The sequence below is a fragment of the Leptinotarsa decemlineata genome, unplaced genomic scaffold (assembly GCF_025532065.1).
Source record: "Leptinotarsa decemlineata unplaced genomic scaffold, Ldec_3_MD MMD2_tig00078422_RagTag_RagTag, whole genome shotgun sequence".
In the NCBI taxonomy this organism is placed as follows: Eukaryota; Metazoa; Arthropoda; class Insecta; order Coleoptera; family Chrysomelidae; genus Leptinotarsa; species Leptinotarsa decemlineata.
Window position 1 is genome coordinate 8,329,770 of NW_027412747.1, and position 17,485 is coordinate 8,347,254.

At 36.2% G+C, this 17,485-nt stretch overlaps 1 protein-coding gene across 7 annotated transcripts in view; it reads right to left on the reverse strand.

The window, feature by feature from the left end:
• loco (regulator of G protein signaling family member locomotion defects) overlaps positions 1-17,485 on the reverse strand; it is a 94,133-nt gene that overhangs the window by 36,799 nt on the left and 39,849 nt on the right. Inside the window, exon 1 of one of the 7 annotated variants that reach the window (XM_023158990.2) lies at positions 83-344. The exons of 5 other annotated variants lie outside the window; for them this stretch is intronic. In XM_023158990.2, coding sequence (XP_023014758.2) covers positions 83-168 — 86 coding nt within the window. In that variant the 5' untranslated portion in view covers positions 169-344. Of the gene's footprint in view, positions 1-82; positions 345-17,485 lie in introns of those variants that run through there. One more of the 7 variants, XM_023158996.2, reaches the window with a different exon arrangement.

Consider the following 17,485-nt stretch of genomic DNA (forward strand, 5'->3'; position numbering starts at 1 on the left):
TAACTGCTCTGTAATCTGACCTAAATACGACCGGAGACTGTACATTATGTACTTGGAAACAAAGAATCAACTGCAATCTCACCTTACTTTTTCGTAGATAACGCTGAAAATGACGCTGCCGTAACTTTTGCAGAATTTATCCATGGAGGACACTTTGCATTTCGTCATATTGCGAGGAATAGAGGGCGAAAAACTTTTTGCCAACGTCACCAAGTCGAATACGTCCACATGGACGAAAAAACGACGGAACACTGAAAAAATTAACACCTTACCCAGGCGCTAATCTAATCTGGCTATAAACACTGCGACTGTGTATACGGATAACGAAGATATGTACATGCTTTTGATTGTGGATTTGAGGTGTGACAAACAAATACCGAGTGATTTTTTTCAGATAATTAACAAGGCCAAATTCTCTTTCGGTAGAGAAAACAATTTTGCTTGGACGAAAAAAGAACAATCATTTCAATGTGTACGTTTCACGCTAAAACAAAGTCCAAATAATTTTTCTTTTAAATAATCCAACTAACTATATTTCTCAAACCTCAGTTTCAAATTTAAATGTTTTGATATATTAATAAAATATTTCAACTTTGTACAATAATTGACTAAAGCTGATGGTAAATACGCGGGTGGTCTCAAAAGTTTTCGATCTCAACATGAAGATAGCAGCACTCGTAAATAAAAGCTAGCGAATTTTTTTGTTCATCTGTTGACAGTTTACTAACCAAATTTTCGGCCCTTTTGGACGTGCAGTTGTTATGTAACAGTTGTTTGAATGAGTTAATGTTATTGTTTTTATGAAAATGGACAAAATCGAGTATCCAGCTGTCATTAAATATTTCTTTTTGAAGGGCAATATGCATAAGTGGATCAAAAATGAGTTGGATTCTGTGTATGTGGACTCTGCACCATCATTTACTACAGTGAAATTTTGGGCAGCTGAATTTAAACGTGGCCGTGAGAGCTTGGGAGATGATGAACTTTTGGGACGTCCAAAAACTGCAACTCCCGACGAAAATATCGCCAAAGTTCATCAAATGCTGCTAGACGACCGCCGAATTGAAGTGAGAGAGATAGCCGTGGTTATGAACATGATAAAAAATCATGTTTGTCACATATTGGTTCAACATTTGGGCATGAGAAAGCTGTCCACGCGTTGGGTGCCGCGTTTGCTCACGTTAGACCAAAAATGTGTTCGAATGGACATTTCCAACGTTCTGTTGGCACAGTTTAGGCGTAATAAATCCGAGTTTTGGCGTCGATTGATCACATTTGATAATATTTGGATACACCATTATACGCCCGAAACAAAAATACAGTCCAAACAGTGGACTGCAAAGAGAGAACAGGCTCCAAAAAGCAAAAACGGTTTTTTTTGGCTGGGAATGTGATGGCGACTGTTTTTTGCATACAGGAGCATACTATGCATCATTACTTGACAAGCTGAAGGCAGAACTAGAGGAAAAATGGCCGCATTTGCAGAAAAAGAAAGTCCTGTTCACAAAGACAATGCACGAATTACGGTTCGAACTGCTTGACCATCCACCTTACTCACCAGATCTAGCCCCAAGCGACTTATTTTTGTTAACTCATCTAAAAATTGCGCTCGGAGGACAGGGATTTTCGTCAAATGAAGAAAAAATCAACTTCGTGCCTTCGTGAACAATTATTTTGCTGAGAAAAACGCCGAGTACTATTTGAACAGGTTACAGAGATGAGAACGTCGCTGGGAAAAGTGTGTGGAGTAAAAGGAAACTATGTTGAAAAATAAAAAAAAAGTTGAAAACATTTTTTGTATCTTTGCTAGGTCGGAAACTTTTCAGACCACCCTCATAACCAGTAAAGTCGGAATTATACATTATTTTGATTAATAGTTACGTGATTCACATTATCTGTCAAATCTCTCAAAATATCGAGAAAATTTCACATGCAAACAAAAATTTTGGTTTTGCCATTTTATGCAAATACTACTAAAAAAAACTTAACGCAATTTACATACATTTACGCTTAATGCAGACTCCACTGATGACATTGTAGTCGCATGTCTTAATCACAACGCTCTGTAGCAGAAGACGTTGGAATACCTCTTTCTGTTGAGTGACACACGTGCCAAAAGACACATCATCTATTAAATTCTCAAAAACCAAAAGCAGAATCTGCATCAAAATTTCCCAAGCCACACAATTGTGTTGCTTCCATACCTGTCCACACTGGTTCACACTGAATTGTGGAAAATGTACCATGGTCTGTCAACCTTGAAGAGAATTATTCCTCGCTAGGAAAACAGGCGACTCAATCGTCGCAAAACGCCGTCCTTTTATTTGCCTTTTCAATGTTGGGAAAAGGGTACAGTTGCAGGAGGCCTAATCTGGTGAATACGGCGGCTGAGGCATTATTGCAGTGTTTTTGGCCAAGAAATTACGAACAAGCAATGACTAGTGTGCAGGTGCATTATTGTGATGCAAAAGCAATGGATTGTTTGTCCACAATACCGAACGTATTTCTTCTCGCCGCAAGCGGCACATACCCTCAAGATAATACTCCTTATTGACAGTACGACCATGTGTTAAGAACTCCTGATGCCCTAAGCCACGGTGATCGAAGAAAACAGTGAGCAAAACCTTCACGTTAGATCGCACTTGGCGTGCTTTTTTTTGGTCTTGGGTCTTCTGGACTCTTCCATGGGGTTTCGATTTCATAACCATAAACCCATGATTCGTCACCAGTTATGACCTTTTTTAGCAAATCTGGATCACCGTTGACGTCATTCAACGATCCTTGAGCGATGCTCATGCGACGCTTATTTAGGTCAAAATTGAAACGAAATTCGCTGCCACAAGCTTCATGCCCGAAATTTACGAATTTTCTTCACTTTCTCAACATTTTCATCAGTTGTTGATGTGCTGCTTCGTCATTCACATCTTGTCGAACTTCTGTGAAAAGCTTGTACCACTTGTGAAATTTTTTTTGGTCAGAGTACAATCAACGTATGCCACTGACAACATTACAAGTGTTTTTGACCACCCAATTTCAGTTTCAACACAAAATTTGATGGAAATTCTTTGATCCATTTTTGTCGATAGCAGAAAATCGCCGAACACGCAAAACACTTCTAACTTTTATGCCTCTCACAAACAAACTAAACATCTGAGACGAGCTGTACCAACATAAAAAAAATCGCTAATTGAATGTACGTAGCCCGCGAAATTTGAAATTTGACACGAAATTTGACGAATATCGTCAAGAAAGCGAAGGATAAATAATATTGAGGTTCATCTGTCATTTTTGTTTCATTCCATCATAGTTAACTTTAGGATAAAAAAAGACTCCAGAAGTATAAGTGTTCCTATGCTTTGCTCGCCACATAACAGAACACCTTAATATCTGATTCAGCTACAGTCCAAATAGAGAATGACTTTCACTAGGGGAGTATTCAGTTTGACTCTTTCATCCCTTTTCTTCCCAGTGAATAATGAAATAACGCCAGTATTCCTTACGCTTAGAAATACTCGTGGATATAGCAGTGTTCCATCGGAGACCGGAAATTTTAGGTCACCCATGTGTTTCAGAATAACCTTAAATTTTATGCTTCAGAATGACCATCATTAGTCCCTACGTATCCGTGCCGAGAGGCTGAATGACACTGAGCCTATCAACTGTCAGCTGCCTCTACGGAACCTTCGAGATACCGGGCGCCCTCTCGTCGTAGCATCGCCTTGTCACGGTAATCCGGGGCTCTGTCGTGATTGACCTTCTTTCCCTAGCTACTCGTGGGACTTTTAAGGACAGAGTAAACTTAAAAATTCTTTCTGACGCTGAGTCTACAGAAGAGATGGATGTCGAGCTTACGACTCCAACTGATCTCCCTATGAATTTGGATTAGAAGCGAGAGCTTCTCAACTCTCCAACTCCAGATCCAAAAACTGAATCTAAAATTCTTGAGCAGCGTACGCAGAATCTGTTTCAGGTGAAGGAATAAACACCCCAACACCCCGTGAGCAGGTTAGTAAACGTTTGCGCTCAAGTGATAACTCACCAAAACCAGAGGCAAAAAAGCCCTGCACGGTTGAATCTAAGGTATCGTCAGGTGAAGCTGACGTACAAAAACCCTCATACGGGAAGGTTGTCGCGGGTATCAAGGTGAGAATCTTGCACCTTGACTATCCGACTACCTCATTACCGATGAAACAGCAGAGCATATACTTTGTGCCTGCCCCGCTGGGGATCGAATCAGGTTTTCAGAGTTCGGCAGAGCTGTACTCTTACCATCTGACCTGAAAGACCACTCACCATACAAACTATTGACAGAAAGTGATTTGGGATTCACAAGTGATCGAGGTATTGAAAGCCACGTTTATTGGTTTTCCGTGGTATGTACCTAGCAATATATTTGTGAAATATTTAAAGTCGAAATGGCGCCAAGAACAACATTTTGCAAAAAGCGGGGGGCATACTGCCCCCCTTTAGCGCCGCCACTGAACCCCCCATAAGCAGATTAGTAAACATTTGCACTCAAGTGATGACTCACCAAAACTAGACGCAAAAAAGCCCTGCACGGTTGAATCTAAGGTATCGTCAGATGAAGCTGACGTACAAAAACCCTCATACGGGAAGGTTGTTGCGGGTATCAAGGTGAGAATCTTGCACCTTGACTATCCGACTACCTCATTAACGATGAAACAGCAGAGCATATACTTTGTGCCTGCCCCGCTGGGGATCGAATTAGGTTTTTAGAGTTCGACAGAGCTGTACTCTTACCATCTGACCTGAAAGACCATTCACCATACAAACTAATCAGCTTCGTTAAGAAGCTGGGTTTATTTGGTCGAGTGTGAATAGATGTAAGCCACAATGAACCCTTACGGGTTGCGGTGGAGGGTCGAATAGACCCACTCACTTTGGACCTAACCTATCCTAACCCTACGGTTGGTGGAACAGTACATGTTCTACCGATATGGAACTCGTCAATGCAAGAGATTTCCTTCAACAACATTGACGACTCATCCAATCATCTGACCATTACCTGCCTCAAGTCAAGTAGGTTGAATTCGGACATCGATAGGTTCATAACGGCCTGCCAGGATGGTATTTTCAATACTCTCTTCCGTAGCCGCCTTATGGGTATGGACGTTACACGCAACAGGTGCTCAGTCTGTTGTGAGGTACCCAAGATCAATAGTCTTCTACCGTTACCGTGTACAGAACATACTGTGACAGTATGAATATAAATACATAAATATACACTGCGTTGTACCAAGCGATCTCTCTCTGATATCATACGATGAGTTAGATATTTCTAGTAGCATATGTCATAGGCATAGGTAGCAGTCCCGGCTTAGTTGATAGATATTCATTTGGGTTTATTCTGTATAGTCTCAGTGATATACAATGCGCAGATAAAGTAACGCATGAATTAATAACAAGCTAAATGAACAGTAAATTGAAATAACAAAGGAATTTTTAATAACATTGTTCATTACGCTAATAATGAATTTATATGTTACTTGGACGCTCTGTATAACAGTTTTTTATAAAAAAATATTCATTCAATGAGAATTGCAAATCATTACTGTACTGATTCTTTATAAATTATTTTATACAATAATGATAATCAAACAGTTTTAAAAATAATGAATGAGTAAAAACAAATCATAATAATTTATAAATGTTTTGTTTAAAATGTCTTTGCACAAAGAGTGTTAAAAATTCAGATGTTGTGTCAACTTGTGATAAAAAATTACCCAATTTTATGTTTTTTGTTGCTAAATTATTCAAACAGAATTAACAGATCATAACAATTGAAAATAGCGCAAGTTGATGTACCTCATCTTATACTAAATAGCTTTGAAAAGGTCTCCAAGAAGTGAAAACATTTCGAAGCTTTTGTTTAACATTTATTCGACTTTGAAAATAAAGTAAACGAAAAAAAGATTTTCCGTTGATTTTTTTGTGTCTAGATGAAATTTCATTCCCTTCAAAATTTCAAATTAATATTTGGTAGTAAAAACAATTGGAACGAGTCTCTGAGTGGAACGAGTGTTGTTACCATCAATTTACCATAATTGAAATCAAATGTATTTTATCGGAAAAACTGCTGCTTTTGACATCAGATTCACAAAAAATAGTTGTAACTCTTGGTCTAATTATTATTTGAAGAACTTACCCGAAGAAATTCGGGAATGCACCAAGCACACCCATCGAAAACAAACTAATAAACACGGCACAAACGTAGTAACAGAAAAACCGTCTAAAATATCAATCCGACATAGCCGAAGGAAACGGTTTCACTTGTTCTGTTAGGAGTGGGTCCATAGGTATGTAAAGGGCTGCAAACCCCACCGAGTCAGTTGTTAAATTAATCGAAACGACAGGTGACTGTGCACCTGTGTTTCTGGGCTTTCATCATGTACAGGGTTGCTATAAAAGAATAAAATATTGAAGCATCTATTTTTTCACGAAATCATTCAAGTTCAAAAGATGAAAGATACTTGAGACTATACGGAATCTTAGTGTTTGTTAAGTGTTGGCAAATTTTCAATTTTGCATGTAAAATTAATATTCGGAGAACTGTTGTTGCGATTTGAAACAAAGCCCTTTAACTTAGGTTACTTTGTGTCAAAAATCGAGTAAAAATAGTGTTTCAATTACAGGTAGGTTCCAGTTCTATCTTTCATCACGGATGCTTACCCTGTCAGCGGAACTAAATTTGAGCCACTTGATTTATTTTCAAAGATTCTTATTTGCGATGCACTGTTTGGAACCTTTGGTTCCAAACTCCAAACTCTTGAAAACCACTGTTTGGAACCTTTGGTTCCAAACAGTGGTTTTCAAAAGCAAGATGATCACTAGGTGATCGAAACCCGTGTCGAGGTGTTAAAATAATGATTTGGTGTTGGGAAAAAACTTCAGTAATATTCTTAAAAGAATCTATTATTGCTGCAGAAGAAAGATGAGTCTGAAATTCCGAATATAGTCATAACGTAAATAGAAAAGTGTCTTAAGGAAAGGTTTTGGTTTTCTAATTCTTCATCTTAATACAAAAAATGTGGGAAACTTCCAATGGAATGAAGAAAGCAAATATTTTCAAAATAAACTCTTAAAAAAGATGTGTAGATCCTAAAAAAATTAACTTTCAAACACAAACTGGAAGAAACAGCCCACTCGAAACAACTACTTTCATATAAACATTAAATTATACGAAAGAGTAAATACTTTCGAAACAACTACTTTGATATAATAAATATTTGAGAAGTAACAGGTCAGCTAAACGTTGGCAATATACTCACGAGGGCCGGAAACTCCAGAGTAGTAATGCCGGCCGCCACTGGTAGCCATAAACCAATTGTGACGTAGCTAAGAGCACGCGAATTTACGATGTTCGCTGCCGCTCTAGATACAGCGAGAATAATGCTACCGATTTCGATGGAATTCCGGCGAAATTTTCTAGCGCATACGATTTCGATATATAAACGCTAGCCACGAGCATATCGACACAGTCAAATGGAAGTAACAGAGCGGTACGCAAATCTATTTAGTAAGGCGATAGACATTCGAATAATAGATGAAGTATTAGTTGAAGTGTTTATTGTATTCAAAATGAAATAAAGTTAAGTTTGAGTATTCAGTATAGTCAATTATTGGTCAACCCACGGGGAAAAATGTAACAATATCATAATCGGATATTTCACAAATAGACGTTGTTGAAATAGCAACTGGCATGTTGTAGTACAACAGATAAAAATAATAATAACAAATGGAAGTATCAACAAGAAAGTAATAAACATTAAAATATATTCACTTACATTGTATATACCTTCATTGATTACGACAGTTATAATAATTCTCTTGTTTAGTTTATCAGATGAAGATGTACTAGGTTTACGCAGATTCGCTTTGAAAAATCGTTTAGGCTTTCTAATTGTTGAATATGAGTTTGGAGAATTCCACCCCAAACAAGTATCGCGTAGTTCATTAGACTTTTATATAATGTTATTTGATCCTTAATTTCAAGAATATTTTTTGTTTTGTAAAAAAGTTGGTTAGGTTAGGTTCAAAGTGCGTGGGGTATATTCGACCCTCTACTGCAACCCACGAGGGTTTATTGTGGCTCACAGCTATTCACACTCGACCAAATAAACCCAGCTTCTTAACGGAGCCGATTAGTTGTATGTTGCGTGGTCTTTCAAGTCAGATGGTAAGAGTACGGCTCTGCCGAGCTCTAAAAATCTGATTCGGTCTCCAGCGGGGCAGCACAAGTATGTGCCTGCTGGCACTGTTAGACATCGTAGTTCATCCCTACTGTAGTCCAACAACTGTTTGGTATCAAGTTTCAAAGGGTGAATAAACGCATTGGAGTGAAACAATCCTGGAAGATTCTGCAAGAAGTCCATAAATCTTCTTGCCATCCAGGTGCTCGATATTTGTTTATCACAGCCTAAAGCGATGTCAATGACAGGTTCTGGTACGATGAAGCTGCTTGCAGCACCCTCCTTTGCAAGGGAGTCAGTCCAGACCAGAGACAATCTGTTAAGTCTTCCTATCGGTGAGAGTCGTTTTTGGCAAATTGCTACCAATTTAGATGTTGCTCGGTAAGAGCCAAGAGCTTCTAACGCCGCTTGACTGCCCGAGAATATTTTATTGACTTGTGTATGAGGTTGGATTTTTCCAATCTCTCCGCACACAATTCAATAGCGTAAAATTCCGCTTGAAATACAGTCGCATAGGTTCCTAGGTAGGTTGATATCTCTGTCCTGGGTCTGCGACTGTAAACACCTGCACCAGAACCGGAAGGTGTTGTTGATCCATCTGTGAACCAACAACTACCTGCTCTTAATATTTCCTTCTCCCGGAAGATCCAGTCCTCTCTGCTCGGGAACAGAAAAGGTGGAGTATAGATTTTAACTTCCTATCAAAGATATTTGGGACGATACGAATATCGAAGAGCGTCCAATGTGTCGCAAAAAAGTTACTGTTTGGTGTGGATTTTGGGCTGCCGGCGTCATTGGTCCATATTTCTTTGAGAACGACGTTTCACTGTCAACGGCGAGCACTATAGGTCAATGATGACCAACTTCTTTTGGCCTGAATTGGATGATCTGGACACCAACGACATGGACGGCGCTACGTGCCTCACAGCTCATGCCACATTGGATATTCTGCACGAGCGATTTGAGGGCATGATAATCTCACGTGGAGGTGATGTGAACTGGCCACAGAAATTGTATGATTTGGCCCCGTTAGACTTTTTCTTGTGGGGTGTTCTTAGGTCGCAGGTGTATGCGAATGAGACACAAATCACTGTGGTCCTCAAAGCCTACATAACTCATGCCATCGGTTAAATTCAGCCTGGTTTATGTATAATGGCATCAATAGGTCTTGTTTTATTTGAATTTAAAGATAGGAAACGCTTCGTGAAATACCCTGTATTAATAAATTCTACTTTATCGTTAGTCCTCTGATCTATATTTAATTTTAAGGTAAAAGCTCGCCTTGGCTGGAGGACTGAATTGTCGTTTTTATCGTTTGCAATCGATTTGACTGAATAAAAATTAAAAAATGTTACTGAAAAAACTACGTATCTCAAAAATGCAATCAACCAATCAAGATGACTAAAATAATAACATTTCGCTAGAAATCTCACGCTCTTGAACACGTTTTTTCCACATTTCCGATGAATGGTTGGCAACGGGGTCATGGGAGAGATTAATTCCTTTCAACAATTTAAAATATGTTACTAGAATTATTTATTGCCGTTACTCGCAGAGTAGATTTTTTCTCTTCTAATTAAAATCAATAGTAACCTTGAGCTTAATCAGCGAGAGATAAATACAGCATTCAGTTACTCAACTTTCATCTGCATCCCTGAGCAGGTGGATTGCGTATTCAAAGTGAGTAGGTATTTTTTCTACAGGGCCGGTGTGGCATATTAATTTGAAAAATGTGATACTGAAAACCTTCGCGTGGCAGCTTGGGTTTATATTTACTGGGGTAACATGAATAGTTTATTTGCTGCAGCAACTCTATCACCACGAAACATTGTAGTTACTACTACAATATAGTGCACAATTTGTATTATTATAAATATTCAATCTTTTCAAGGAAAATTATTTTCGTAATATCATTCCTGACTCTTGGAAGGTAATTATATACTATTTCCGTTGATTTTGATTTTTTTTTCAATTAATCACAAAGAAAATTCAAGATCTTACCGTTACTCAAATCGGATTCCCCGATTGGGGAGCAAGAATAGAACCAAACGATCTAACCATCACGTCATGAGAGCCATATCATATCTTGTTGGGGTATGATGAATAAGAGAAATAAGAAAAACAAATATTCGAGAGTAGTTCGGTACAAATTCAAATAATGGAAATGAGTGAAACAAAGACAAAAAGCTAAGGGAAACAGGAAATAACACAACAACACACGCTACACTACCCAGGGCAATAAATTCATAATAGGGCTGAGGGAGGAGTAGAAACACTAAAAATAGAATAACCCAATAATTATTTAGTATTGCTTTTGAAACCATGCCATACATAGCAACCATAAACTCAGAAGCACATTTGAAAACAATTAAAAATCGTTTTTGATTTATCCGATATTATGGACTTTGCATCATAAAAATATGTATATCAACGAACAAATTATATTTTTTTCACGTAGAGTGATTCACAACAATATGTTCCACGCTGGAATCAAAATATACTTAATCGTTTGTATGTGAGGACAAGTTTAAGATTTGTAAGTTTCACAAGAAGTTATGTTTGATCACAAGAAAATGATGGGTCTTTGAAACTAGCAACAGGCGAAAAAGATATTTTTCGATTAGTGGTAACCTGTCTTACGCATGATCCATTTTTTAAATATATTTTTCAGTGATAGTAATTTCTCCGATGAATCGAAAAATGAAGAAAATTCCGAGACAGGGACCATAATGGCATAGTGATTCAAATAGGAAAAATATTTTTTTTTCAACAGAAACAGATTTTAAATCACAAAAGGTTAGTGCTCGTAAATTGTATGCATAATTATTCATTCACGATTAATTTCCAAGTGTCAAAAAGCGCAACTTGATATAACGAAACGATATCCACAACCAGATGATATTAATCAGTATAAACAAAATAGCGGAGCAGGACATTTCGGCTCCATCGTTTCGATCCCGGTTATTTGACTCCAAGGTCGTTTGGCTTCCAGCGGTTCGTCCCGAGATGTTTCGACCGAATTCCGGGGTCGAAATAGTCGAGGCCAAATATTAGGTGGAGTTGAAATAGTTAGAGTCAAAACACCGGAGTCGAAATATCATGGTCGAAATATCATGTACCGTCGAACGCGACATGTTTGTTTGTTGAAACTGAAACAATTGACAACTTCTTATTGTTCTTGTCATGAGACCACGTAGTAGGTGGTTCCTTGTTTTCAACATTTTGCTAAAGCAACAGAATAGGGAACTATATATATATATATATATATATATATATATATATATATATATATATATATCAACTTTCTTAATACAAAAGTAACACACCGTATATTTTCACATTTATAAACACGCACACACCAGGCTATGATTTGTTAAAATGGTGAACTTGTTTTATAAGCAAATACGTTTCTGGAAACTCTGCATAACAACAAAAAGTTTTTGAATGCGACTTGAAACAAAAAATACAGGTGTATTCAGAGTTGAAGTGAGATAAGTGGGAAATGCACAATTAATTACATTAACTTTATATGGGATATCAAGGACACATAATTATGTGAACAAAATATAAGGACTGGCCAAAATCGTAATAACGTCATCTTTAAATAACATAAGGATAAACATTTAAAAAATTTATCAAACGTGCCTTTTTGATTGATGAAGATATAATACCAGTTCACACATCTATGATCAAAACGATTTCTATTGTTCACACAATTATGATAAAAAATATTTCTATTATTTTCATAAACTACACTTCACGATTTGATATCCACAAACTTTATTTGAGAAATATATCAATACATGTTTCACTACACAGTAGTTTCTTCAACAGTGATTTGAATACTACAAGTTGCTTCTTATGCTAATATTTATATGCCACATATATTGGGACTACCTCCATCAAATTACCTAAACCTCTACAATCTGAGGTTCCTCTTCTATGATAACCTGAAGCATATTACCTCACTTCTACATTATTAATAATAGTTCCTGGGTTTTTTAAGAAAACAAGTTCAATAATGGTGATCTGTTCAAATCCAGTTGGTCATTCATTAGAATGGTTGAATTTTCAAGTTTATTAATTTCCATTGCTTCCAAATGATTCAGTTTCAAAAGCAATATGCGTATTGAAATATGGAATATGAAAAAAATCAGAAATTGAATATCAAGTAAGCCTTATACAAAAACTTCAATCAAACGAAACATATTTCTTTAAAGTTGGAGTAGGTAGGTACTGTTCAGCTGTCGTCACACTACAGATTATATCGAAGCCTCTTTTTAAATTTTGGACACAATACCAAATAATCATATAAAACCAGAAATGGGTTTGAAAGGAAAATGTATTATTAAAATATAATAAAAATTAATTTCCAAACATAATTAAAAACGTGATAATTTATCAAAAAAAGATATGGTTTGAAATAGGGTTTTTCAGTAATAAGTTCGTCCGAGGATATTGCATATATAAAATATATTCAAGAAACCAACATTATTCTAAACACACACTATTCTTCACTATCTAGCGTCCGACTACTCATAATGACATTTATATTTTTCCCTGAAAATAAATATTTCATAAAGTATCTAGACACCATTGAAATAATCTTTCAATCATCGTTTTTTTCTGTAATATGAAAGGTTTGATATACAAAAATTCGATGATCTGGATGAATTAATTTCTATTGTTGTCTTAACCAAGGCATTTCTGCCGAATACATTGTTGTGAAGTCAATCTATGACACATGAAGGTGCGGTCAAACTGATGAATCATTATACAAATGTACAGAACATTTCTTAATGAAATTATATATTGATCAGTAAAATGACCTATAATTTCTAACTATCATTTTCACATGTAAAATTGTTGCAGTTTAAGTTATATATCCTAGAGTCGGATAAAACAACATTCCTCGTGTCTGCCCACTTTTAGTTTTAATTTTAATCACAAATAAAAGTTCAGTGTAAATACAACTTTCCATTGAAGCACTAATACAGAGTTTAACATGCTTATCTCGGTTTTTTAAACGTTGACCTTGACAGATAGATGAATTTGTTTGTAACGGAAATCTGTTTTTCCGTTAATTAGATGTCGCCCCCATACGAACGACAACTCAACAGAGGTCTTACCTCTTAACGTGTGATTCCTAACACGGAATGATTGAATTTTTTGCATTTATATTTTTTATGAAATTTCCATACATCGTTACCTATATATACTTATATGACTAGATCACTAGTCCTCAATGTTTGGAATGCCAAAATTAGGAGGAATTTAAGACACAGATTAGGATGTATGAGTCAGTTCATACAAACCAGTAAAGGTTTGTATGGATGAAAATTGCCATATCATTTCGAAATTAACTTTCTCAAAAAAAAAAAACGTCGAGACAATTGACAATTTCTATAAACATTGGTATAAACAATATAAAAGAATGACAAACTCAGCAAAAAGACGGTTTTTTCAAAATAAAATGGATAATTTGGAGAATACACAGCCTGACAACTAGTGAACATTCTGACTACCAACAATTAAACAAGATGTGTTAAGTTTGCAGTCTTTCGATGAATATTTTCAACAAATTCATTCCGCACGAAACTGCAGTTACTTCAACTTTGAAATTATTTGCAATCTTCGTCATCTCATATGAATTGAATGTTTATTATTCCGCTCCTGTGAAAGAAATACCATCTGTTGCCAAGTAAATTAAACTTCTCGGGCAAATACGACGTAACAATAAAGTATAGTCGAAGTAAACGATATTGTGCACACTTAAAGCTGGCGGCACTATCAAAGGCCAAAAAAACCAATACATAGAAATGAACCAGCTGGAAACTAGTCCACGTGGACTGTAGAATTGGCGGCTCGTATTGGATAATTTTTACTAAAGTAATTTTATGAGTGACTGAAGAGTCATAAATTAAATTTGAAGTCATGTTACGGTGACGAACAGAAATCGGGGAATGCATTGATGGTTACCGTCGACGTGTTCAGTTCAGGAACTGATCGCGATTTGAGTGTTGAAATTCGATATTGTTTCAGTTACAATTGCTTGAAATTTTTGTTTTCTGTTTAAAATGTGGCGTCCTTGGACAAGTACTAATAGTAATAACGAGTGTGATAACGCAGACTCTTTCCAGTGTAGTGATTCCAATGGCGATGGTGAACAATGCGAAAAAGAGATACAAGTAAATAAGATTCGGATGCAGTAAATAAGATTCGGATGCATCTGAATATTGAAACACAGAGAATATGTGTCAATGTATATAAGAATATACATCTCAATTTTGGTTTCGAGGGAAACAAACTATTACAAGCAACATTAGATTTGAGCGAAATTACTTTCTCAACTGTAGGTACGTAAAATAGTCAAAAACAAACCTTATAAACGCATGACGCGATGTGATGTAGGATTACCAAATCCTTTAGATGTTCATCTAATAAAATCATTGAAAAAAAATATTAAAGGGGAGCTGTTGGAAGGTAGATTGCACTATATCGTTTACTTGAACTATACCAACGTTCCAATATTCAATACATAAGAATGCTCTCGAAATATAAGTTTTTTTGCGGTGCCTTCTAGTTAATCCGAAATGCCTATAATCATCAGCATTCTGTAGAAAGAACAAAATGTCCTCTTACAACCGACATGGATATGTAGAAAAGAAGTTGAACAGCAGTTCATTGCCACTGAAAAAGAAGACTTTATAGAATTATCTTTGCTCGAGAGTGCTCAATTGGCTTTTTTGTGATCCCAGCAGGGCATTCGACTGTGTAAATCAGAGTATTTCACGGGATTAGGAGTATATATCATCAGTAGCTGTGCAGTTTTGTCATATCTGAACGTTAATATGTAGCGATCAACTGAATCAATTCTCATGAGAAACAGGTCTCAATTGGATTTGCTCAAAGTTGTGTAGGTACAATTATTTATCTGACTCGAATGAATGAAAAAATCTGTTTAAAATCTGTTTTTTTGTTAAACAGCTGTCGCACCCCTACAAACCACAACTCTCAGAAGTCGAATCTTGTGCGAGCCAAGGACAAACGAGGTCTTACCGTTTAACGCGTGATTTTCAACACGGGTTGGATGATAGCAAGTGAAAATCGATAGTTCAGCCTGGGGCTTGAACCACCGACCAAAACGTCACAAGATCCCCTTTTCTTAATTTTTTTCCCAGATGGTGCCCAGTCGCCATCTTGAAAGTTTCATCTGCCAATTCCAATTGAAAATAAAGTATCCATCCATACATTAATTTCATTATCCCAAATTTGAATTTTTTGAGTTGATCCGTTCAAAAATTAAAAGAGGGGAGACATTAAAGAAATGCACTGTATATCAGAGAAAATAAACTATTGTTATCATGGTAGGAACGAACGACTGAGTCGATCGACTGTTGTAGGCTTATTCAAGTCTACATGGTCGGGTCATACAAAATTGGTATATGCTTCTATTACAATCAGTATAACTGTAGGAACTACATAGAACACTCCGAAGCAAAACAAAAACACGTTTTAGTTACATGAACATAAATTGGAGAGGGTTGCAATAAGCCAATAATAACTAACATCAGGTAGACATGGCTCAGTTAGAATCAATGCCAAACTGCAGATTCGAATAACTAATCGACTTGCTTTCAGCAGTATTTACTTTGAGCTTAACTTGGAAACGAATATAGTGAAATTTGTTGTTTTTGAGGCATAGGAGCTGGGGAAGGAGCCGGGAAAACATTTACTACCTTTTGCTACATGAATAATGCGCCACTGCGACAAAAATTGGTATAAATCAATTTTTTCTCTCAAATCAGGTTCCGGTGTGGACCGGATATCAGAAAACCGTTTGACGTCATTTCATTAACATGTTTCCGATCAATGAACAGCTGTAGCCGGAAAGACAATTATTGATGTACTCGTGTTACTTTCCAACGAGTCCATTTCGAATACCATCAAGATTAGCGACGATAAAATGATTATTCCGAAACAAGTGACGTCATCGAAAACTAATGTAAATTACCGACAGAGGCAAGCTGTTTTATGGATTACAAACACGAGAATCCAATCAGAACGGAATATAAATATTGCCGGGGATTTGCACGACCGCAATGATACTGCGCCAGAATTCCGATAAAAAAAATACGGCGAGGTTTGGTATAAATTCAGAATTTTGGAATTGAAGAAATTAAAGAAGAACCTTGCTTCTTGAGTTTTTTTTTTGGTTCCGCACTTCCACAACCAACATTTTTTAAAAATATATCTATTTGAAGGACAAATTTACAGAATTTGCTCAGAAACTGATTTATTAGATAGGGATTTCTGAAACTATAACACTTTTTTTCACGGATAATTTTATTCGGTTCTGGTTTTAACTAGTTGCCTTGCAGTGAAAGCTGCAGAGAAAGACAGTAGACGATTCTCGTTCGGCGGTCGAAGTCGATATTGGTGGATTGAGTATGCTTGTAGATCCCATATAAGGCATCTTCTTAAAGGGAGATATCACATATTTTAACATAGGTAAATTAATAACATGTTGATTTTTAAGTTTATTTTTGGGTCCTTTTTGAGAAAAAAGTTTACATGAACATATGTCCTAAAAGTCTTAACTTTTGTGCCACATTAAAAGTAATTTTCTACTGTATATAATTTTTCATTCATGACAGTTGTGTCCATACGAGATTTACACTGATTTATTTCATAAAAAAAGTGATACACCTCTGATTTTTCGACATGAAACAAACATTCGTTTGTTTCATGTCGTGTTGGTGTTATCTCGGAAGTTTGTCTGTTGCAATGTTTTTTATTTTTTAATTTGTTTGATGATTTTTAAAATAGTAATATTATTAACACGAAGAAATTTCTTTTCGAGCCCTAAAGAAGAATTTCATCGAATTCGAAACATCGAAAAAATGATCCTGTTACCCAACCAACCTTTCTTCAGAATAAAAAATATTTTTTAAATACTCACTCATTTCTGAGCAAATTTGTACTCTTGTTTTGTTTTTCATTTGACGTAAGATTTTTGCATAAGAAATACAATTCATTTATTCGGATCTCACGCAAAAAAAAATTATTCAACTTTAAACAACGATTTAAAATAGAAATCAGTTTTCAAACAGCAAAATTATGAAATTAAATAAATCAATACAAACACCAAAAAAAAAACTTGAACATACGAAAAAATAAGTTATATCACTGACCCGTTACTTGGTGAAAATAGTAGCCTCCCTTAAAAAGTCTACAAAAAAGTCCGAGATGCTATATAGATATTTTGCGTGTGT